This window comes from Orcinus orca, chromosome 4 (assembly GCF_937001465.1).
Source record: "Orcinus orca chromosome 4, mOrcOrc1.1, whole genome shotgun sequence".
In the NCBI taxonomy this organism is placed as follows: Eukaryota; Metazoa; Chordata; class Mammalia; order Artiodactyla; family Delphinidae; genus Orcinus; species Orcinus orca.
This window is the reverse complement of record NC_064562.1, coordinates 113,963,581-113,990,200: the sequence shown is the minus strand read 5'-3', so window position 1 is coordinate 113,990,200 and position 26,620 is coordinate 113,963,581. Positions and strand designations below refer to the sequence as shown.

General features: G+C 34.3%; 1 protein-coding gene across 4 annotated transcripts in view; it reads right to left on the bottom strand.

Annotated features, from left to right (window-relative positions):
• Positions 1-26,620, bottom strand: part of RAB28 (RAB28, member RAS oncogene family) — a 94,293-nt gene that overhangs the window by 47,840 nt on the left and 19,833 nt on the right. For all 4 annotated transcript variants that reach the window (XR_004478520.2, XM_049708838.1, XM_004282539.2 and 1 more), the window contains exon 4: positions 24,524-24,653. Coding sequence is in view for 3 of the 4 variants with exons in the window: in XM_049708838.1 (XP_049564795.1) it covers positions 24,524-24,653 (130 nt within the window). In the remaining variant the exon portion in view is untranslated. The remainder of the gene's footprint in view (positions 1-24,523; positions 24,654-26,620) is intronic.

Genomic DNA, 26,620 nt, shown 5'->3' with positions numbered 1-26,620 from the left:
ACATACTACATGATTCAAACTATATGACACTATGGAAAAGGCAAACTATGGAGACAGTAAAAACACCAGTGGTTGCCAGAAGTCAGGAGGAGGGGATAGGTGGGGAGCACACAGGATTTCTAGGGCAGTAAAAATACTCTGTATGATATCATAATGATGGATACATTCCATCACATATTTGCTCAAATCTTCAGAATGTATAACAAGAAGAATGAATCATAATGTAAACTATGGACTCTGGGTGATTATGATGTACCACTGTTAAGTTCATCAACCGTAATAAAAGTACCACTCCCGGGGATTATTAATAATGGGGGTAGGGCTATGCATATGTGGGGGCAGGCGGAATATGGGAAATCTCTGTACCCTTCCCTCAATTTTGCTGTGAACCTTCAACTGCTCTAAAAAATAAGTCCTAATAAAGGCATTATTTTTAAAGAATATCAGCAAGCAGGCTGATTGGTTCTGGAATTAAGCTCCCTTGGCTATTACTAAAATTAAGGACTGAATCCCACATAAAACTATGTCAAGAAATGTTGTTTTCCTCAAATCCTTCAATCCTTCACAGTAATTTAGCAAAGAGTTTTCTACTTCAGAAACTGTAACATTAGCAAATCTCTAGCATCATCAAAAGCACTCAAGGTCCTACTTTAGAGCGCTGTGTGTGTGTGTGTGTGTGTGTGTGTGTGTGTGTATACAAATGAGCAGAAGGAATTCTTAGAGAAAGCCAAATTTGGTCCATATACACTTTTTTAAGATCTTGATGAATTTGGCATCATAGGAGAATTAACAGAAACTTTCAACATCTGACAAAGTTCTTGGCTTTTATAGGTCGTGGCAGTTTGGGGGATTTTGTTTAATTTTTTTTTAATTTAATACATGTGCACAGAGTTCTGTGGTAAGAAAAATTTGACAGTACAGTAGTCATACTTTGGAGCAGCATCGATTCTAAACAGCACACAAGTGATTATACTCATAGGATTATCACTTTGAGGTACTACTCTCCCTTTCCATTCCCTCTCAACACCTGCTTGTATTATAGCAGTGAAATATAAAAGAAAAATAAAAGCTTAGGTTAAAGGCAAGATGTGATTTAAAATGTTACACTGACAACTTTATCATATTATCAAATTTATTATCTCTGGTGTTTTAAACTTGAGATAATGTTCAAACTGAAAAGTACAAAAAGTGTACCTGATTGCTTAGTTCAACCTAAAGAACCCCTCTTTGCCATTCTCATCTTTTGGGAAAAAAATTTCCTTTGAGACTTTCATAAAGATTCAGTGAAAAAAAGCCTTATTGGGAAAGACAGGGCAGAAAAGAAAGCATCCTCTTCTTAACCTCAGGTTATCACCTAGCTTTATTCAACCTGATAAGATTTGTGCACAAAAGAGGATGCAACTTTGAAAAAGAATCTCTGAGGAGAAGAACAAGAATTGAGACCCTGATACAATGAGAACCATGAGGAAGAAAATGAAATGCTTTTATAAGATCCTAAATGATGCTTCATCTACATCTATGAATTTGACTTTTATTCCACAATCTGCACATGGTACTGATCCTTTACCTTGATCTCCATTTAATATCCCACCTTTCCATGACTGTGCATAAACTGGTCACTATCCATTTTTAATCTTATAATCCAACCTTCCTCATAATTTTATGGCTATATCTTGAAAACTATCAGGTCTTTAAGGGTAGGGACCATACCTTATTCTTTTTGTATTCCCAGTATTTAGCACGATTCCTGGGCAAAACAGGCCCTTAACAGATGTTCGCTAAATACACATATTACCTTACTTGTATTGATGAGATTATTCTCGTGCTACTCAACAGCATTAATCAAAATATTTGGCTGACTTTTTAAATATTTTAGTGTTAGTTTTAGTCTTGGTAACCTTTACTCTCAAGATTATGACTAAGGAGAATATTTTTACCCTATGGGCACAACACATACTTTAGACATTTGGATTTTCAAGACCAATCCCTAAAAAGAAAATTTCAGTTTATGTGTTTTTTAATCATCAACATTGTCCTTTTCCTCCTTACTTTGCATGAATCAAGATATGTATGGTGTAAGAAAATGGTTCAGTCTCATGATCCAAACAATCAGGATTCCCCACAGATCTGATATTCTGAAATGAACTGATCCATTACTGAGTTTTTCTGATTATTTCTAATTTTTAAAACTCTCTTCATAAAAACAGCTAACCTAAAACACTGGTAAGTATAATCTTTATCTTAGTTAGTATACAAATATGAAGATACAAAACACTTTGAAGATATAAAATATCTGAAGACTGGGGCTTCCCTGGTGGCGCAGTGGTTGAGAGTCCGCCTGCCGATGCAGTGGACACGGGTTCGTGCCCCGGTCCGGGAAGATCCCACATGCCGCAGAGCGGGTGGGCCTGTGAGCCATGGCCGCTGAGCCTGTGCATCCGGAGCCTGTGCTCCGCAACGGGAGGGGTCACAACAGTGAGAGGCCCACATACCGAAAAAAAATATATATATATATATATATCTGAAGACTAAAAACCTCTTAAACTACTACTGCCTCAAGCTCTGTCAGAACAGCTGGAACAAGATTTTCCTCCTGCCATAAATAACTAGAAAACCAAACAAAATATATAAAGCAGACACTGAATATCAGGGAGGATGATCCCTGAGAGATGAGAAACAAATAAAATGAGCTTTATAATCACTGTGACTTTCTACCTGGAGGAACCTTCTAAACTATATAAAGGAGAAGAAGAACACAAGGAAAGTATTGAAAACAATCAGCCTGTAGACTAGAGGAAACTGAGATTGCAGTTCAAATAAACTGAAGCATTTGGGATCTTGTGAAGCAGAGTACCAGAAAGAAGACAGCTACAAAGAGGAAAAGGTCCAGAAATCTTTATGAGAGTCTCCTTGAGTCTGTTCTTGACTACTAAACTACACATGTATAGGCAAAACTCCATGAGACTGGGCAAAGAAGAATGAGAAAGCTGCAACTAGAAAAATTCCCAGAATGCGAACAGAACTGGGAGATACTCAACTTCCAACCACTAAAGAGGAAAGAACTCATTAAATACCAGGGCATTCAATGGAAGAACACAAAAGGGTAACACCTTAGGAATAGGGCTAAACTAGCTCTAGAGTATGGTCACTCTAACAAAGCTTATAAACTATCAAGTTACAAATAATTTAAGTGCCTACCAAAGTACAAAATAAGATAACAAAACCCAGGACTCAAGAATGTAAAATATCCAAAGCCCAGTAAAAAAAGTATTAGATATATGAAGAAACTAAAATACAAGTAATAACCAGGATAAAAAAATCAATCAGAGAAACAGATCTAGAAATAACAAACATCATGGAATTTATCAAGCACTTTTTAAATGAAAAATTCACTAGAGGGGCTCAGTAGCAGACCCAAGCAGACAAAAGAAATAATCAGTGAACCTGAAGGTAGGTCAATTGAGATTATTCACAATCAAACTGGAATAGAGGAAAAAAGCAAATGATTATCTCAATAGATACTGAAAAAGCATTTGACAAAATCTAACACTCTTCATGATAAAAACATGACAAAGATATCTGTTCTCATCACTTCTGTTCAATGTAAATTTAAGCTGGGGCAATTAGGCAAGAAAATGAATTAAAAAGTATCCGTACTGAAAAGGAAAAAATCATCTCTACTTGCAGATGGCATAATCTTGTATGTTGAAAGTCTTAAGGAATCCATAACGCAAAAAAAAAAGAAACTACTAGAGCTAATAAACTTTTTCAGCAAGGTTGTAGTATATATAAATATAGAGAAACACATGCATTTCTATATACTAGCAATGAATATGAAAATGAAATCACAAAAACATTTCCATTTATAATAGTACAACAGCATGAAAAGTACAAAATACTTTATAGATGGGTGAATTTTATACCCTGAAAGCTACAACGTTGTTAAACTTCCATGTTCCTGGATTGGAAGACTTAATATTGTTAAGATGGCAATACTCCCCAAATTGATGTACAGATTCAATACAAATTCCCAGCTGATGTCTTTGCAGAAAATGATAAGCTGATCTTAAAATTCATATGGAAATGCAAGGGACACAGAATAGTCAAAACAATCTGGAAAAAGAAGAATAAAGCAGGAGTATTAGACACTTCCTGATTTCAAAAGTTACCACAAAGCTACAGTAATAAGACAGTGTGGTAATGGCATAAGGATAGAAATACATATCAATGAAATACAAGCAAGAATCCAGAAATAAATCCATATATCTATAGTCAATTGATTTTTGACAAGAGTGCCAAAACCATTCAATGGGAAAAGAACAGCCTTTTCAATAAATTATGCTGAGACAACAGGATATCCAAATGCAAAATGAATTTGGACTCCTACTCACACCATTTAAAAATGTACTCAAGGGACTTCCCTAGTGGTCCAGTGGCTAAGATGCTGCGCTCCCAATACAGGGGGCCCAGGTTCCAGCCCTGGTCAGGGAACTAGATCCTACTTGATGCAACTAAGAGTTCGCATGCCGCAGCAAAGATCCCACATGCAGCAACAAAGATTCTGCGTGTCACAGCTGAGACCCAGTGCAGCCAAATGAATAAATATATAAAAAAAATTTCCTCAAAATGAATTGAAGATCTAAACTTAAGAGCTAAAACCATAAAACTCTTTAAAAAAATACATAGGTATAAATCTTCATGACCTTGGGACTTCCCTGGTGGTGCAGTGGTTAAGAATCCACCTGCCAATGCAGGGGACATGGGTTCAATCCCTGGTCTGGGAATATCGCACATGCCACAGAGCAACTAAGCCCGTGCACCACAACTACTGAGCCTGCGTGCCACAAATACTGAAGTCTGCACGCCTACAGCCCGTGCTCTGCAACGAGAAGCCACCGCAATGAGAAGCATGCACACCGCAACGAAGAGAAGGGTAAGCTGGGACAAAGTGAGAGAGTGGCATGGACATATATACACTACCAAATGTAAAATAGATAGCTAGTGGGAAGCAGACGCATAGCATAGGAAGATCAGCTCTGTGCTTTGTGACCACCTAGAGGGGTGGGATAGGGAGAGTGGGAGGGAGGGAGATGCAAGAGGGAGGAGATATGGGGATATATGTATATGTATAACTGATTCACTTTGTTATAAAGCAGAAACTAACACACCATTGTAAAGCAATTAAACTCCAATAAAGATGTTAAAAAAAAAGGGTAGCCCCTGCTCTCTGCAACTAGAGAAAGCCCACATGTAGCAATGAAGACCCAACGCAGCCAAAAATAAAATTAAATTAAATTAAATTAAATTAAAACTTCATGACCTTGGATAAGGCAATAGTTTCTTAGATATAACACCTAAAGCATAAGCAACCAAAGAAAAAAAATAAATTGGATTTCATCAAAGTCAAAAACTTTTGTGTATCAAATGACCTAAGAAAATGAAAAGCCAACCTGCAGAATCAAATAAAATATTTATAAATTGTATATCTGATAAGGGTATAATATCCTCTAAAGAACACAACACAACAATTAAAGACAACAAAACTTAAAAACGGGCAAATGATTTGAATATGTATTTCTCCAAAGAAGATATACAAATAGACATTAAGAACCTGAAAAGATACTCAACATCATTGTTAGGGAAATGAAGATCAAAATCATAATGAGATATCACTTCACACACACTAGAATGGCTACAATTTTTTTTTAAAAAAGTAAAATAACAAGTGCTGGTGAGGATCTAGAGAAACTGCAGCCCTCATACATCACTGGTAGGAATGTGAAATGGTGCAACTGCTGTGGAAAACAGCTTGGTAGTTCCTCCAAAAGTTAAGTTACCATATGACACAGCAATTCCATTCCTAGGTATCTTCCCAAGAGAAATAAAAACCTATGTCCATGCAAAAACTTATACATAAATGTTCGTAAAAGCATTATTCATAATAGCCAAAAACTGGGAAACCCAAATGGCCATCAACTGATGAATGGGTAAACAATATGTGGTAAGTTATATCCATACAATGGAATATTATTTAGCCATAAAAAGAAATGAAGTACTGATACATGTTATAACATAAATGAACTTGAAAACATTATTATAAGTGAAAGAATCCAAACACAAAAGGTCACATATTTCATGATTCCATTTATATGAAATGTATAGAATAAGCAAACCCATAGGAACATAAAGTAGAATAGTACCTCGCCAGAAGTTACGGAGGGGAAATGGAGGGAAGGAGAAAGGGCAATAGTGACTGCTAATGGGTACAAGGTTTCTTTTTGGGGTAAAGAAAATGTTCTAGAATTAGATAGTGGTGATGGCTGCACAACCCAGTGAATATACTAAAAACTGTGTACTTTAAAATGGTGAATTTTATGGTAGGTGAATTATACCTAAATTTTCTTTAAAAATCCCATAACTATAGCATCCCGTAACTGTGACAAAATTTTTTAAGTATAATATGGTCAATAGTCTCTTGAGGTGATAGAAAGTGCTTTGTTCCTATTTCACCACTCTGAATTAATAAAGCCAATAAAACTTTAGATCATGCATACAAAACTCCTAAACCCTCTCTTAATCCCTAAATTTTGCTCCAATATGATACACAATGAATAATGCCCTCAAACACAATTACATATATACAATTCCAAAAGCACTAACTATAGCTCCACCCATTCCTCGCTCTTTAGAAAGCATATCAGAATATAAGCTGTAATCATATATATTGATCACATTATTATATATATTTATAATACAGAGCCCAACTGATCACATCAAGTGTGTCATGACTGCCTTGTTGCACATGAAAATTTTCTCTGTGATGATCCACTTGAAAAACTATCAATAACAAATCTTTGATTATATGGAGACTATATGATAGATTATAACAATACTAGGTAGAGCTTCTTATTAAAACTCAGTTACTTTTTATATGTGTCCAACAGATTCCTGGATAGTTCATTTGTTCCTCAACATCTTCCAAAAATTTTAAAGTTTATATTTCCATATGCATCATATTTTTTAAATTTGAAAAAAGTCAACAGAAAACCATCAGTTCAAAAAGAGATAAAATAGACCATCTTCTGTAATTAAGCCTAGCATATTCAGTAAAAAAAGAGAGTTCACTTGAATGTTAGATACAGGCATACCTCATTTCATTGCATTTCACTTTATTGTGCTTCGCAGGTATTGCATTTTCTAAAAATTGAAGGTTTGTAGCGACACTGCATTGAGCAAGTCTATTGGTACCATTTTTCCAACAGCATTTGCTCACTCTGTGTTTTTGTGTCACATTTTGGCAATTTTCATGATGTTTCAAACTTTTCCATTATTATTATATTTGTTAAGATGATGTATCATCAGCGACCTTTGATGTTACTGTTGTAATTGTTTGGGGGCATCACAAACTGAACCCATATAAGACTGCAAACTTAATCGATAAATATTGTGTGTGTTCTAACTGCTCCATCCACTGGCCATTTCACCGTCTCTCTTTCTCTCTTCATGCCTCCCTATTCCCTGAGACACAATATTCAAATTAGGCCAATTAGTAACCCTACAATGACCTCTAAGTGTTCAAGTGAAAGAAAGAGTCACACGTCTCTCACTTTAAATGAAAATCTACAATGATTAAGCTTAGTGAGGAAGGCATGTCAATAGCTGAGATAGGCCAAAAGCTAGGCCTCTTGTGCCAGTTAGACAAGTTGTGAATGCAACGGAAAAGTTCTTAAAGGAAATTAAAAATGCTACTCCAGTGAACACACAAATGATAAGAAAGCAAAACAGCCTTACTGCTGATATGGAGAAAAGTTTTTATTATAGTTGATTTACAATGTTGTTTAATTTCTGCTGTACAGCAAAGTGACTCAGTTTTTTTATATATATATATATGTGTGTGTGTGTGTGTGTGTGTGTGTGTATATATATATATATTCTTTTCATATTCTTTTCCATTATGGTTTATCATAGGATATTGAATATAGTTCCCTGTGCTATACAGTAGGAGCTTGTGGTTTATCTATCCTATATATAATAGTTTATCTATACTATATAAAATAATTTGCATCTGTTAATCCCAAACTCCCCATCCTTCCCTCCCCCACCCTCTCCCGCTTGGCAACCACAAGTCTGTTCTCCATATCTGTAAGTCTGTTTTTATTTCACAGATATGTTCACCTGTGCCATATTTTAGATTCCACATATAAGTGATATCATATGGTATTTGTCTTTCTCTGACTTACTTCAGTTAGTATGATAATCTCTAGGTCCATCCATATTGCTGCAAACAGCGTTATTTCATTCTTTTTAATGGCTGAGTAATATTCCATTGTATATATGCACCACATCTTCTTTATCCATTCATCTGTCAATGGACATTTAGATTGTTTCCATGGCTTGGCTACTGTAAACAGTGCTGCTATGAACATAGTGGTGCATGTATCTTTTCAAACTATAGTTTTGTCTAGGTATATGCCCAGTAGTGGGATTGCTGGGTCATATTGTAGTTCTATTTTTAGTTTTTTAAGGAAGCTCCATACTGTTCTTCATAGTGGCTGTATCAATTTGCATTCCCACCAAGAGTGTAAGAGGGTTCCCTTTTCTCCACACCCTCTCCAGCATTTATTATTTGTAGACTTTTCAATGATGGTCATTCTAACTCGTGAGAGGTGGTAACTCATTGTAGTTTTCTTTTAATAACTTTTCTACTACTTTCTAAAATTTTTATTTTATATTGGAGTACAGTTGATTTACAATGTTGTGTTAGCCTCCAGTGTACAGCAAAGTGATTCAGTTATACATATACATGTATCTTTTTCAGTTTCTTTTCCCATTTAGGTTATTACAGAATATTAAGCAGAGTTCCCTGTGCTATACAGTATGTCCTTGTTGTTTACCTATTTTATATATAGTAGTGTGTATATGTTAACCCCAAACTCCTAATTTATCACTCCCCCCCACCTTTCTTCTTTGGTAACCATAAGTTGTCCTAAGTCTATGAGTCTATTTCTGTTTTCTAAATAAGTTCATTTGTATCATTTTTTTAGATTCCATATATAAGTGATATCATATGATATTTGTCTTTCTCTGTCTTACTTCACTTAGTATAATCTCTAGGTCCATCCATATTGCTGCAAATGGCATTATTTCATTCTTTTTTATGGCTGAGTAATATTCCATTGTATATATGTACCTCACTGTAGTTTTGATTTGCATTTCTCTAGTAATTAGCAATGATGAGCATCTTTTCATGTGCCTATTGGCCATCTGTATGCCTTCTTTGGAAAAATGTCTATTTAGGTCTTCTGCCCATTTTTTGATTGGGTTGTTTGTTTTATTGTTATTGAACTGTAGGAGCTGTTTGTGTATTTTGGAAATTAAGCCCTTGTTGGTTGCATCATTTGCAAACTTTTTCTTGATACGGAGAAAGTTTTAGTGGTCTGGATAGAAGATGATCCAACCAAGACATTCCCATAAGTCAAAGCCTAATCCAAATCAAAGCACTCTCTTTAACTAACGAAGGCTTAGAGAGGTAAGGAAGCTGCAGAAGAAAAGTTTGCAGCTAACAGAAGTTGATTAATGAGGTCTAGGGAAAGAAGCCATCTCCATAACATAAAAGTGCAAGGTGAAACAAGTGCTCATAGAGAAGCTGCATCAAGTCATCCAGAAGATTTAGCTAAGTTAACTGATGAAGGTGGCTACACTAAACAACAGATTTTCAATGTAGATAAAACAGCCTTATATTGGAAGAAGATGCCATCTAGGACTTTCACAACTGGAGAGAAGTCAATGCCTGCCTTCAAAGGACAGGTTGACTCTCTTGTTAGGGGCTAATGCAGCTCATGACTTAAAGTTGAAGCCAATGCTCATTTACCCTTCTGAAAATCCTAGGGCCCTTAAAAATTATGCTATATCTTCTCTGCCTGTGCTCCTAGATGGAACAACAAAGTCTAGATGACGGTACATCTATTTATAACATGGTTTACTAAATATTTTAAGCCCACAGTTGAGACCTACTGCTCAGAAAAAAAAGGATTCCTTTCAAAATATTATTGCTCACTGACAATGCACCTGGTCACCGAAGAGCTCTGATGGAGATGCACAATGAGATTAATGTTTTCATGCCTGCTAATACAACATCTTTTCCATAGCCCCTAGATCAAGGAGTAATTTTAACTTTCAAGTCTTATTATCTAAGAAATACATTTTGTAAGGCTATAATTGCCAAAGATAGTGATTCCTCTGATGGATCAGGGCAAAGTAATTGAAAACATTCTGGAAAGATTCATCATTCTAGATGCCATTAAATAACATTAGTGATTCTTGGGAAGAAGTCAAAATAACAACATTAACAGAAGTATGGAAGTTAATTCCAACCCTCCTGGATGACTTTGAAGGGTTTAAAACTTCATTGGAGGAAGTAACTGCAGATGTAGCAGAAACAGCAACAGAACTAGAAGTGGAGCCTGAAGATGTGACTGAATTGCTGCAATCTTATGATAAAACTTTAATGAATGAGGAGTTGCTTTTTACAGATAACTAAAAAATGTGGTTGCTTGAGAGGTAATCAACTTCTGGTAAAGATGATGTGAAGACTGTTGAAATGACAACAAAGGATTTAGAATATTACATAAACTGAGTTGACAAAGCAGCAGTAGGGTTTAAGGGGACTGACTCCAATTTTTTTTTCTTTGTCAGGTGACTATTTTTTGTTGTTGATTTTTTTATTGAAGTATAGTTGATTTATAATATTGTGTTAGTTTTAGGTTTACAGCATAGTAATTCAGTATTTTTGCAGATTATGTCCCATTATAGGTTATTACAAGATAACTGGTATAATTCCCTGTGCTATACAGTAAATCCTTATTGCTTATCTATTTTATATATAGTATTTTGTATCTGTTGATTCCATACTTCTAATTTGTCCCTCCTCCCTTCCCTCTCCTCTTTGGTAACCACAAGTTTTCTGTATCTGTGATTCTGTTTCATGTATACATATATATTCCTTTGTGTTATTTTTTACATTCCATATATAAGTGATATCATATAGTATTTGTCTTTCTCTGTCAGGCTTATTTCACTAAGCATAATATTATCTAGGTCCATCCATGTTGCTGCAAATAACAGTATTTCATTCTTTTTTATGTCTGAGGAAAGAAGTTCTACTGTGGGTAAAATGCTATCAAACAGCATTGCATGCAGAAGAGAAAGTGTTTGTGAAGGGAAGAATCAATCAATGAGGCAAACTTCATTGTCTTATTTTAAAAAATTGCCACAGTCAGCCCAACCTTTGGCAACTACCACCCTGATCATTTAGCAGCCATCAACAATGAGGCAAGGCCCTACACCAGCAAAAAGACAACTTGCTAAAGGCTCAGATGATGATTAGTGTTTTCTTAGCAATAAAGTATTTTTAATTAAGGTATGTATGTTGTTTTTTTAGACATAATGCTATTGCACACTTAACAGACTACAGTATAGTGTAAATATAACATTTATATGCCCTGGGAAACCAAAAAAATTGTGTGACTCACTTTGTTGTGATATTCGCTTTACTACGGTAGTCTGGACCTGAACCCACAGTATTTTCAATGTATGCCTCCGTGATTCTAAAAGTCATATGTGATATTCTATTTCTGTAAATCAACTCACTTTCCTTTCCTTTGGCTTCCATTATAATTTTAGAAGTACCAGAACAGAACAAAAAGGAGGAGGGCACCATTTGCTTTTAGAAACAATAATTTGCATAGTATGTGCATTTGATTCTGATAACAAAAAGTGATTCAAATAATCTAATCCACAGTTTCATATATTAAATATTCAAAGGTGGTCTACAAATTTAACGTCCATTGATTTTCATAACGTTTTCAAAAGAGCTCTTATTTTGTCTTCCTCATTAGTAAATGAAATAATAAAATCAGAAGATTTCTGAATTATTCTAGCTTCAACTTCTATGATTCTTTGAGATTTACTTCTAACATATTAAAGCATAATGGCTCTGCTTTGGGCTGAACTATGTCAAACCTGCTCTCCCTCAAATTCATATGTTGAAGTTCTAACCCCCAGACCCACAGAATGTGACTTTATTTCAATATAAGGGCCTTTAAAGAAGTAATTAAGGTAAAATTGAAGGTCATATGGATGGGCCCTAATCCAGCATGACTGCGATCCTTAAAAAAGGAGATTCGTACACAGATATGCCCGAAGGAAAGACCATGTGAAGATAAAGGGAGAAGACAGCCATCTACCAACCAACCCTACAGACACCTTGATCTCAGACTTCTAGCCTCTAGAATTGTTAGAAAATAAATTTCTGTTGTTTAAACCACCCAGTTTGAGGTACTTTGTTATGGCAGCCCTGGCAAACTAATACAGGCTCTAATATTTTTTGTTATTTAGATCCTCCTAGCATGGAAACAAACACCAAAATATGGAAGTGGAACTCATATTTTAAGAAACTCTAAAATGAGTTCTTAGGAGATTTTTTTTTTTTTTGTAAAAAAGTCAACATTTAAATCTTCTGCCCATTTTCTTTTTTTTTTCTTTTTTTACATTTTTATTGGAGTATAATTGCATTACAATGTTGTGTTAGTTTCTGCTGTACAACAAAGTGAATCAGCTACATGTATACATATATCCCCATATCCCCTCCCTCTTAAGCCTCCCTCCCACCCTCCGTATCCCACCCCTCTAGGTTGTCACAAAGCATCGAGCTGATCTCCCTGTGCTACACAGCAGCCTCTCACTAGCCATCCATTTTACATTTGGTAGTGTATATATGTCAATGCTCCTCTCTCACTTCGTCCCAGCTTCCCCTTTCCCCCATGTCCTCAAATCCGTTCTCTATGTCTGCATCTTTATTCCTGTCCTGCCCCTAGGTTCTTCAGAACCTTTTTTTTTTTTTTTAGATTCCATATATATGTGATAGCATATGGTATTTGTTTTTCTCTTTCTGACTTACTTCACTCTGTATGACAGACTCTAGATCCATCTCTTTCACTACAAATAGATACACACTACTATATATAAAATAGATAACTAATAAGGACCTACTGTATAGCACAGGGAACTCTACTCAATCCCTGTAATGACCTATATGGGTAAAGAATCAAAAAAAGTGGATATATGTAAAACTGATTCACTTTGCTATACACCTGAAACTAACAGAACAATGTACATCAACTATATTCCAATAAAAAATAAATTAAAAAAAATTTTAAAAGCCAACATTAAATTCCAAATGCAGAGATACCCCTGAATTGGCTCAAGACTTACCTATAACAAGATGTATCCAAACCCTACCAGTTTTGCAAAAACTCAGTTTGAGGTCTACATTCCTCTTAATCTTTTCCCTCTCATTGAAACAGTAGTGCTAAACTATATGTTGTTTTTCTTTTGTACCTTTTGTCCATTATGTTAATCTTACTTCCACAAAAAGACAAGTTTCCTGAAGGCTGGATTCATAATATATGTGCCTAGGAAGCAGCCATGTGCTCACAGAAAGAGCTTATTGCTTTATGGTTTGACTGTCTTAAATACAATAGTTATATTAAGTTTGCTATTATCTTTCTATGCTGGTTAATTTTAAGGTATTTCAAATTAGAAAGAACTGAGAACACGCCTTTAACACGTGTATAGAATCACACATAGATGTGAAAACATCCTACAAGAATTACCTAATTTAGCCTAATTAATCATCTAATTAATTCTTTAATTATTAGAAAAATACAGACCATAATATTTATTCTTATTTTTTCCACTGTTAGCAATATATATCTTTTACAGTATACAGTGGTTAATTTTTACCATTCCCTGAATGATAATGAGAATATATTTTCACAGTAGCAATTGGTGACATTTCAATAAATCAATGTGCTGCAGTGATACCTAAATAAAAGCTTATTTCACTATAATGATGCTTCCAGGCTTCCCTCAAGTCAGGTGGTTACTTGCAGTTAATGATCTGTGACATGCCACACAAGTAGTCCTAAAAAGACTTATTATCCACCGCATGTGCAACAATATTTGCTTTATGGATGGCTAAATGAATGAAGACATTCAATGTAACTGTAAAAGTAAAATCAAAAGAAAACTTACAAGTAACATGTTTTCTTTAAGTAAAAGGGCTGTGACCATTTTCCATTAATACTTAACCTTTTGCTGGAGCAGTGCAACCACATATAATGCTCAAATCCATAAAGCCCAAAAGCTGTTCTGGGTTAATGCTAATTAACTGCCCCCAATCAAAAGAGCAGTAACTTTCCAAAAATGTGATATCATCAGCCTTTATTACTGACGTCAAAGTCACATCACAAAGCTTAATGAACAATAAAAAAAAAAGACAAATATGCTTTATACATAAGTTGAGAGTAAGTCTTTCAGTCGAATTTACATATAAATATACAACAAAAACACACCAAGAAAAGAATTATTACTATCATGCTTCAGAGAAAATTTGCTAATCTCAAACAATACACTATCTTTTATAGCTGCCAGACTTTGTAAGCATTCAAATCTTTACCATTTATAATTTTATTTCATTTACTAGACTCGGCTTTTGTCCACCATATGTCCACTGTGGATTAACTATTCCCTTAGGTACAATTAAGGCCTTTCCATTTGTTGTAAGAAGAACTAAGTATGAAGGACACAGCCAGAAATAACATTTATACCTCAACCAAAAACAGAAGTACATTCAAACTCCAACGATGGTTTATGCAGCATCTTTTTTTTTATTAGACACATGTCTACAAAAGCAAAATAAACTTGAGATAAAAATTCATGGCAACTGTACACCAGCTTTCACCATTCAGATTGAATATCAAAATTATATCACCTCCATTAATAGAATTTAAATATTTTTTCAGAAAAATATACTTCTAAACTACAAGTTAAGTGACGGGTGGCTTCCAAACAATAATTATAACCAAAATTTTAATCATTTTTTATGTATTTCAAAGACATTCCACAAAATCTTTAATGTTTTTGATTTTTAAATCCTTAAATTAAAAATATACGAGACTTGGCAATACCTCCTCCCAGTACCCATAACGAGAAGAGAGGATCTGGAGAAAGAGTGGGAAATACAATAATAACAACTAACACATACAGCACCTATATATACCAGGCACGGTTTTAGGAGCTTTATATATATTTAATTTTTATAACGACCTCCTTATAAGGTAGGTGCTATTGTTATTTCCATTTTACAGATGACAAAACTAAGGTACAAAGAGGGTGAGTACCTTACCATGGTCACACATTTAAATAAGTGAGCCCATATCTGAAACTAAGTGGTCTTACTTAGAAGTCTGTGTCCTTGACCACTACTCTACACTGTCTCTATATTAAAGATATTAAGGTGCTAGAACACACTATAAAATAAATATCCATAAGGGAAAATACCACTTCTCATCTTTTTAAAATTAAAATTTTGAATGAAAATTAAGCGATGAGGGCTAAGAGTTTCCTTTTCAAAAGAACTATGTGTGTAATGTCAGAGGCATTTTACATGATCTTATGTAGTAGTAACTCATAAGCACCAAGTGAGGCTGTTATTATATGCCTCTTCCAGATGAAAAACCTAGCCTCACAGTATTACAAAAGCTAGGAAAAAAAACAGTATTATTTTCTCTTTATCATCTCAAAATTTCCATAGTTTCATCTTTTACTAAGGTAGAGAATTAATAATTTTCTAGTCATTCATAGCAAGTATTTATTGAGTATCTTCTGTGTGCCAGGGACTGAGCTTGATACTAGAGACACAGCAGTGAACAAGGTAGACAGTCTCTGCCTTCATGGAGCTTTAGTTACAGAACACCTACATAATTCCAAACAGTAAAAAAATAAAATAAAAAACTCTGCTCTAAAAAAGGTGACTTTTTCAGAACATTATAGAGATCAAACTAGTCACTACCAGTAAAGAGAGGGAAGGGAAGAGGGGCAAGATAGGGTAGGGGCTTAAAAGGTACAAACTATTATGTATAAAAGAAATAAGCTACAAGGATATATTGTACAGCATAGGGAATATAGCCAATACTTTATAACTTTAAATGGAGTTTAATCTATAAAAATATTGACTCATGATGTTGTTTACCCTAAACTAACATAATATTGTAAATCAACTATACGTCAAAGAAAAAAAAGAAATGCTATTTTTAGAGTCCCAAAATCACTTGAAAGTTGGTCATATTTCCAGGGTGTGCCTGGCAAATACTAAGAATTCAATAAATCTTGGTTATATTTATTGTTATTAGGTATATGCACCTATTCATGTATATAGAAAATGGATACTTAATAATCTAATAACTGAATGATAAAATGAGCCTAAGAAATCATCTCTGCAAAGATAAGAAGACAGGATTTCAATCACATGAAAAGTTAAACTCTCTTAAAATTGTATGGCAACAAATATGTTCAATTAATCAGACTTACAACTAAACATAGTTTGGGTCATCATATTTTAGGAATAGAAGGTGCTCATGATTGCCTAGTACAATCCCCTTATTTTATACATGAGGATCATCTTAAGTGATTAAATAAATTGCCAGGGTAATGTAGCTAGATAAAATGAGAGTAGCAGGACAAAGTTTTCTGATCCCCACTATAGTGTTCTTTTAATCTATATTGGATTTATTAAACAATCACAGCAAATATAAAGTAAATCATTAAAGGGGCTTAAATTACATTAATAAAAATCTCAAATCTTTTCACAAAAAGTTTTTATAGCTGTATTCTTTTTTAATTTTTAATTTCTTCTAAAATTTAAAATCAGAGAGTCATCATAAAAGAAACAACAGGTGGATTATGTTTTCTTTAGCATTTAATACACTTTCTCTATCATGACAATGAAAGACAGACAGAAATCATATAAACAGATTGCTATGATCGAAATGCTTACACAATTCCCCCAAAACAAACAAAACAAAACCACAAAATCCTTAAACTTCTCAAGCTAAGTAAACTGTAATATTGCCAAAATGGTTTAAAGTAGGCCAACTAAAAAAAAGTAACTATGAAATGACATAATAACATCACTGCAACAACTGTCAGGTGAAAAATAGTTTCTGATTAGTATTATGAAAAAGCACTTATTTGACATTTTCTTCCCCAATGTATCAGTCACAACACCAATGTGAATGCAAGCTTATGCGTTTAATTTGATAAAACTACTCAACCAATTAAACTTGAAATACTATCAGTGTTCTTAAAGTACAGTAGGAGTGTGAAATACCACATAAGAGAACAGCTGTAAGCGTACGTATTAAAATACTCTCGCACTCAGTATACAGAGCACTGATGCTATCCGTAACAGAATAAGATGCTACCAGCATCCTCCAGTATGTAAATAGTCATAGCTCTATTTGACAAATTTATATATAAAGAGAGGAAAAAGCAAAAAGAAAAAAAAAATGAAGCAACAGAAACATTAGGTCCATCTGAAAAAGACACTTGGGTCTGATACTTTTGGGATTACTATCACCAGAACAAAAAGAACCATATTAAAGTAAATGGGTAAGGGGCAGAATGTTATAATTTAGACTGTATAAACAGAATGAACTTTTCAAATCCCCAAAAGAGTTTTTGTTTATGCTTTATAAATTGTAAACTCTTTTAAACAAACTGGTAATAATGACTCACTTGCTCACTTTTATAGAAGTTGATATGAATCCTTCAAAACAGGAATCAAAGTAAATGTTACTTACTTCATAGTTTCACATTTCCACTCTCCAGATACAATAAGAATTTTTGAAAACTCAAAAAGTCGCAGTATAGGTAAGTACTTTCATGTAAATTCCCATAAAGTTCTTAAAGTCGGACATAAAGCCATCTCTTATACTCATCTATTATGAAGAATAAAGAAGAGTCTTTAAAAGCCTTGTGATAACTTTACTGAGAGCATCAGTAAAATTTTCAACTTAAAATTTACTTGTTTTACTAATACATTTCCATGGAGTTCAGGGAACACAACTTACAGGGTACATTAAAATGTAACCTTTGAACCTCACAGTGTAAAACATCACTTCCTGGGCAGAGATAGTACTCCAAGAACAATCAATCACTGTTAAGAAGAATATACACTCAACATTGTTAATTAGTGTTGATGCACTCTTCTCTATGCCCTCATCTGTCATGAAGATTGTTTAAAAATCTGAGTTATTAGTCTTTATTTGGGAAAGGATCTGTTTAATATCTTTAAGAGTAGAAATCATTCATCCATCCACTCTATACTGGAGCATGATAATTCCTACTCCCAATACAAGTTACTGATAACCACCACCCCTCCACTAACTAAGATGCTATAAATCAGGAAGGGGGCAGCTCCTATGCAACCCTGTTAATTTCTGTTTACAATCTATCCAACTGAGAATGTTAGCTAGTCAGGGGAGAAACTAGGTGATGGATCAGATAGTAGGAAAACATAACAGCTTAAAGATAGAAAATAACAAAATGACAAATTAAAATGCCATGTGGTTATAAAACATGGATTGAATATAAAATTAATCTTTAAAAAATTAATATTCCTGAGTGTTCATTTCATTTTAATCTGAACTTTCCCTGAAACACTAAAAGAAAAACTAAACGTGTATTTGAGTGCAGACTCTGATTTTTAAATTAAACACACAAATTTAAAATTTGTAAATAAAAAGTTGAAAGTGTAAGTTTCTACCAGTATGTAAAAGTCACAAGAAAATGAAGCAAAATTCTTAATTTTTTTAGATTTATTTAACCTAAAGTCATGATATAAAATCTATGACATTTTATCTCTAACATGACCCAGCATAATATAACTTCAATGTGTTTCTTAAGAAACTCTGACATTATTCACCAGAGTGGAATTCACTAGGCCAGTTGGGCCTGAAGGCCATCTAATAAGTTCTCTGTTACCTACTTATTAAGAAAACCATTTTCCCTGAATAACATATCCCAGGCCATATACACTTTTAATTTCAAGAGAGTCTTCCTGAAAAGGCTTTTATTCACTCATTTGGTATTCATTCATTCAGAGATTGTTCTAAGTGATGAGGTCCCTAGCTTTCACAGAGCTTAGACAGACAAGAAACAAACAAGAAATGATATCAGATGACAATGAGACTATGCAAATAACTGAAACAGAACGTCCTGACAAAAAGGGACTTGATGACTCGTTTAGATTTGAGTGGTCAAAGAAGGTAACTCTGAGGAGATGACATTTAAGATGAGATCCAAATGACAAAATGGAGCCAGCCAAGACAAATGTGCCTTACACATATAGTGGACAAGGGAGCATTTAGTAGAAAATGAGGTCTGAGATGTAGGTAGGAGCCAGATAACCCTGTGCTTGATGAAATTGGATAAGGAGTTTGGATTTCATTCTAGTGTGATGAGAAAGCACTAGAGGGTTTTAAGGAGAGAAGTCATACAGTATGATTTGCCATTTGGGAACTGGATTTAGGAGATCAAAGCTAAGAGCAGGTGGAAGAGTTAGGAAGCTAGTGCCATAGTTCACATGAGAGTGGATGATTATGTGTTGGGCCATGGTCAGGTGCACCTGTAATAAGCCTGTAATAAGTGGTCATATATTGAAAATCCCTAGGTTCTGCAGCACAGGCTCTGATCAAGTGAGAGTGCCCCGATGCTGGGAGAGCAAGACCTTCAAGGCCAGGAAATCAGGTATTAAGCCTGGTGCAGAAGTTGCCTTAGATGGTTAATATAATTGTTTCCAGGTGCTTATGTGGCTATATTCATAGCCGATCAGACAACGCACTGTACTTGGAGCTGCAGACATCATCAAACTCCAATGGAACTTCCACAAAACACACAGAATAAGTAGATGACTTACCCCTTTCCCATTTTTTTTTAATAAATTTATTTATTTTTTTATTTTTATTTTTTTGGCTGCATTGGGTCTTTGTTGCTGTGCACAGGCTTTCTCTAGATGCGGTGAGCGGGGGCTACTCTTCGTTGTGGTGCGCAGGCTTCTCATTGCGGTGGCTTCTCTTTGTTGTGGAGCATGGGTTCTAGGTGCACAGGCTTCAGTAGCTGTGGGACGCGGGCTCAGCAGTTGTGGCTCACAGGCTCTAGAGTGCAGGCTCAGTAGTTGTGGCACACAGGCTTAGTTGCTCCGCAGCATGTGGGATCTTCCCGGACCAGAGCTTGAACCCGTGTCCCCTGCATTGGCAGGCAGATTCTTAACCAATGCGCCACCAGGGGAATCCTCCCTCTTTCCCATTTTGAAAGTTACTACCAGGAATATTTTTTTACCTCACTAGGGAAAAGTAGGGCCTTCCATGGAAATTTGAACATAATTTATTAATCCCAACAACCAGACAAAGCAAAAGAAAGTCAAATTCCTAGAAAACTTGAAGATGGTAGAGAAAAAGAATAAAATTAAGACCCAGATTAGCAGGTCCCAATCACTCCTTAAGCACTCTCTGTGGTTCAACCTTTGCACAAATTAACAATGGCTAGCTGAATACACATAGCTGGCACTCGACAATGTTTTCTGAATGAATTGCCCTACCCAACACACAGCATGAGAAGTATCGTGGTAAAAAGCAAGGAATAAGATGGTGACCAAGGAATTCCCTAGGAACCATTTTCTTCAGGCTACTTTTGTAAAATATCTATGTCAACTGTACTAATTTGTAACCTGTGATCTTTCTAACTGAAACTATAGTCCATGCTTTTAAAAGGCTATTATGATTAATAATAATAACTAATAGTTATTGAGCACTTACAGTGTACAGGAGATGTGTTCCAAGTGTTTTTATGTAATAGTTCATTTAATCCTTAAACCAACTTTATCAGACAGAAACCATTATCCTCATTTCCAGATGAAGAAATTGAGACTTAAAGACATAACTTGTCTGATGTTACACTGCCGATAAGTGAAGAAATTGGGCTTGTAAGCAAAGTCTGTCTAAATTTAAAACCCTCTGATCTTAACCACGACTCAATACTTCATTTAAAATCTTAAACAGTACAAAGAAATAACACTACTGTTTTATAACCTTTTAGAATTGAATATAAAATAAAATAAATTAATTTGTTTTAAGTACAGCTGACCCTTGAACAACACTGGTTTGAACTGTGCAGGTCCACTTACATGCAGATTTTTTTTTTCAATAGTAAATACTACAGTACTACATGATCCGAAGTTGATTCAATCCATGGATGCAGAACCGTGAATAAGGAGGAACAGAGTTTACAGAGGGATGACTATAAGTTAAACGTGGATTTTTGACTGCAGGAAGGAACTATGCCCCTAACCCCTGTGTTGTTCAAGGGTCAAATATATTATATACTTTTAAGTATTATATACTGAAATAATTAACTTACTAATTATCAATTCTATTTCATTAAAGCAAGTCCCTTCCTCTGCTGCCTATATCATTAACCTACACTAGTTAAACCATAATAAAATGTAATTTTTACAAAAATAAACCTGTAATTCATCTTTACCTAAAACTATTCTCAATCCTCAGCCCAAATTTCTGAGAGTTTACCATATTTTAATAAAAAGTACATGATTTTATAACTTACTAATTATAAGCTCTTACTATGGAACAAATTCACACACTCTTTGTATGGAAATTTTCTCTGTATCCCATCTTTTTGCTAAACTTTGGCTAAAAGTTGGCTACTGCTGCCAATATTTTCATAGCCTACACATATTTCTTTTCAACATATGCTTTCTATTCAAGCAAAGAATAGGACAGAATAACGAATTTTTAAAAGATCATTTAGGCAGATGATGACTCTGTATATAGATAATGATCATAATAATTCAGCTTCAAACGTCTTCCCATCATGCTTCTTTTGCTTTGCCTTTAACCAGTATCTAAAGTCTTTGCTTTTAATTGAGGAAATTCATTGTCAATAGATCTACTCTAAAAGAAATGTTAAAGGAAGTTCTTCAAGCAGAATCTGCTATCAAACAGACTCTTGGATCTAAACAGATAAATAAAGAGTGCTGGCAATGTAATAAGTAAATGTAAAATAAAATGTACCTTTTTTTCTTATTTTTAATTGCTCTTAAAAGCTAAATGACTGTTTAAAGCAAAAATTATTTATAGAATATGTAAAAATATATCTGACAATAATAACACAAAGGATTGGGGCGGGAGGTAATTAAACACTAATGTTTAAGTTCCTTATACTACACACGAAGAGATATACTATTATTTGAAGGTAGACTAATTAAGGCTGTATAGTGAACATCTTAAGGAAACAACTAAAAATATAATATATAAATATATAATATGTATAAGTTAATAGGTGAAATAAAATGTAATAATAAATGATCAATTAACTCAAGAGAAAGCAGAAAAAGAGGAATAAAAAGAAACAATAGATTGAACAAATATAACACTCATCTGATGAATGAAAAAAGTCAGATGAAACAACTGTGAAAGCCTTGCCATCTAGAACATTCTCTGAATCTGGGAGCTGCTTCCTTGACTTGGAAAACGTTCCAATGTTTCATGAGGCCCTTGATATAGAAACTCTTAATAAAATCTCTTTAATTAGTTTGGTGTTGCTCAAAAAAAAAGCCTTTGCTTTTTAATATATTCCCAAAAAAGAAAATGAGTGCATACTACTATAATGTAACATCAACTTGTAAACACAAATTGTAAGATCATTCACTACATGATCATATTGATCATATGAAACTGGGCCGGTGACAGAGAGCAGTAAATAATATCCAGGAAAATGTTCATCTCTAATCACTTAATTTTACACATGTAACATTCTGTGTGTCTGCATACTCTATTATATGATCATATTCTGAAAGAAAGTATTATAAATACAAGAAAGGGGTTAGAGCTAAACCAAAAGTGAAAAAATTCTTTTGACTTTCATGCAATTATATCTCAAACATAACACTGTAACAGTTTTGTGCATAAATTCATATAATTATATAAATGTTTGTTTTTGAAACCCAGGAATGGCATCACCAGCACAGTCCAATAGCCCATCTAGCCTGACATCCTGTCTTAGACAGTGACCAATGGCAGAGGCCTCACAGGATAGCATAAACACATAACATAATGTATATAATTGTGCACCACTACACCATTACTCCAGATGTAGTTAGATTATATCCTGAAAGAAATGAAAACAAATCCCAACCCCCATCACTCCCTTACTCTATAATTTCCCAAAAGGTGACGGGAAACCTCCAATAAAGCACAAATCTAACTATAATATAAAACAATGCTTTGGTGACATGACGAATGACTAACAAATTATCTCCTAAAATGAAAAGCTGCACTCAGAAACAGAACCAAAGCTCATCAAAACTTATGATTTGTAAAGGGGGATTTCAATGAATTGAAAAGCATCTGATTCACTCAATTAGATCTAAAAAATAGATGAGCAAAATTTAACTAAAGCTTTAAAAAAAAAAAAGTTTCTTTTAGCCAAGCCATCCATTTTGTGATATGTGATACTGTTTTCTAGAAAGTATTATAAAATTTATATTTTTAACTCTTCAGAGAAATGATATTCACACCTGTTTTGTAATGGTTTTGAAGTAAGGCTTGGATTTATTAAATGTTCATCTAAGTGTGCAAAACCACATAATGAAGAAATCATGGCTTGGTCCTTCAGGAAGTACTATTTCCTAAACAATTATGGACAAAAAAAATGCACTGCATTTTTAAAGACTTTTGGAGAAGATAATTCTCTTGGTAGTATACTTGGGTATTGATTTAACAAAGCTTATAGTCAGGAAACAGTGCCTGACCTGAATCCTCCATGGTATAATTTAAATTCATTTTCTCTTTTTCTGACCTCAAATAGGTTGTAGAAGATTAGGTAATATCATATCTTATATATTTGAAAACTCTTATTAAGGTCCCCTTTACCAGGGTAAATGCATTGCAGGACTATGAACCAAATAATAATCCTGTACTGAATTCAGTCTTATAATTTTTATATGCTGTATATCATAGCCCAAGAGACAGATCTCAAAAATTACTTATCCATCATTTTTACCAAGCACCACTCCTCTCCCAATATACTCTTTCTCAAAAAAAAAAAATCTATATTTAGGAACAAACCTCAAAAATTTAGAAAAGGAAGTTTATGAGCGCTGAGAGCAAGGAACAATGCACACAAAATTCCATGCAGACACTACTTCCTTCCCTAGAACAGGGTATCATTTAATGAAATGTATCTCTCAAAATCTCTGGGGCAGAGCTGAAGCTGCAGTGTAATATCATAAAATCTGCAGCTGTGTTGCTGTTCTTAATAGTCCACACTGCTTCCTTAGACAACAGGAAGCCAAAACACACACACACTGCAGAACAGAACTTACCTTAACAAGGAATTGGCCAAAGTGGCAGAGCAGTTACGATAGATCAAGCATCAAACTGTTATTGAAAAGACTGTACACATCTTTAGGAATTTTCTCCTCAACTTGCTCACTCCAGGAAAACAGTATCTATTTATGTTTCCAAACATCATTTTTTTTTAGGAATAAAAACTACAGGATAGACAAATAAAGTTTCCTATATATAAATAAACATTAATAACTTACTTTTATTGCCCACCAAGGCAACCAGTGGCTGAGTTTCAGACTCCTCACTCACTTTCTTCACCACAGAATACCAATCTTCTAAATTCTCAAAGCTTTGATAATTTGTAATATCATATACCAAGAGGATTCCCTGTCGCAAAAGAGTTACAGAATATTTATAATATACTACTTTAAAAAATATTAATAATGAACACTGTTAATAGATATGTTGAATAGAGTATAAAAAGTACAAACGTGGACTGTTTGTATCTGACTTCAATTTAGGTATTAGCAGACAGATAATACTGAATGTCTTCATTCAAGATAAATCCAGCAATTAAGATACAATGCAAGCTAAAGAATAATTTTCTCAAACTGTAAGTGGTTTTCCAATGAGATATCTGGGATATGCTTGGTAAGTTTCAATAAAATGTAAGAAAATCATATCATAGAGGTGAAAAAAGCTTCAAGGTCTACAATTCTGCCTGTCACTTTCATGAGGTCAAACATTTAAACCTTTCAATAAATAACCATCTGCTGCTGCTCTTTTTAAATATTTTCAAAAATGGAGATTCCATGACATCCCCTGACAGTCAATTTCAGTGTTTAACACAATTTTCTTTAAATGAAATAAGTCGATTTCCTCTTTTGGTCCTCTGTGCATTTGCAGAACAACATGAGAGTGTCCTCCTTATAATAACCTTCATGTACTTGAAAATAGTTAAGTAACTCCTTCACCATCTCCTTTCCAGAATAAACAAACTCAATTCCTTAAACTTGCCTCAAAGGACCTATTTTCTATCCCTTTAATCATAGTTGTTGGTTCTTCCCAGGACATGCTACATATAGTTTTTTGACATCCTCTTTAAAATGAGCAATGTAAAACTGGACATGATACTGTAATAAGAGCCTGAACAAAGCCAAATACAACAGAGGGATTGCTTCCTGCCTCTTATATATCATATTCCTTTTAATATATCCCATTATTTTGTGTGGGAAGGAGAAGAAGTATGTACACTCACAAAAATAACACTGCCACATTCTTGATTCTCATCCAATTTGTAGTCAAATACTTAATACAAAGCTCTCTGCATATTTAAGGCTGGCCCTAATGGCATTTATGTCTCCTTCTTCTTAAGTTATAATCATAAATGTTGACTACTTTTTTACACCTACTATGTACCAGACAGATATGTGGATCTTTTCATTAATCCTCACAAAAATCATGCAAGACTGGTATTATTATCCTCATTTTACTAATAAACACAAAGTCACATGGAGCCAGGATTTGAATCGAGGACTGAATGAATATAAAGTCCACCCATTCAGTCTACAAAAATTTGTCTGCCAACTATATGCCAAGCATTGTGCTGGGTACCAGGGATATGAGGAACAACCTCAAGGAACTCACAGTCTTGCAGCAAAGCCAGGCACATAAACAGACAAGTATATAACACAGAAGTCATGGCCAATGATATGCTAGTAAATATTAATTAACCAGCGTGAGGCATGGCAGCAGTGGGGAAGGGATGAGAGAGTGTTACTTGTAGCATCTGCCAATTTCTATAGTGTAAATACTCCCGTGGTCATTTTAAAGCTATCAATGTCACTTCACTGAACAGAGTTGGGTAGGACACCACTACACAGCACTTCCACCATACAGATACACTAGATATAAATAACCTCAAGAGCGTAAACAACAGAAATATATAGTAAAATAATCAGTAAGTGATGCATTTTGATCATATAAATCTTTGTTTTTAATATAATTTATGAGTTTTTATATATATTTTTAATAATGAATATATTCAATAACCGGCTCACAAAAATTCCTGAAAATTTAACAACTGACTCTCCCAATGTGGCTCTAGCTTACTACTATTATGAACTTCCAGTACTATGCTCTTTTCTTCCAGTTTTATTAAGAAATAGTTGACATGCATCACTGTACAAGTTTAAGGCATACAGCATGATGGTTTAATTTACATATACTGCATGCTCTTTTATTAAACTACACTGGCCCCCAAGTCACTTAGCTTCTCTGGGTCTCAAGTTATTTGCCTCTAAAGTTAGATCATTGAATTAAACACTCTATATCCCTTTCAACTTAATTATTCC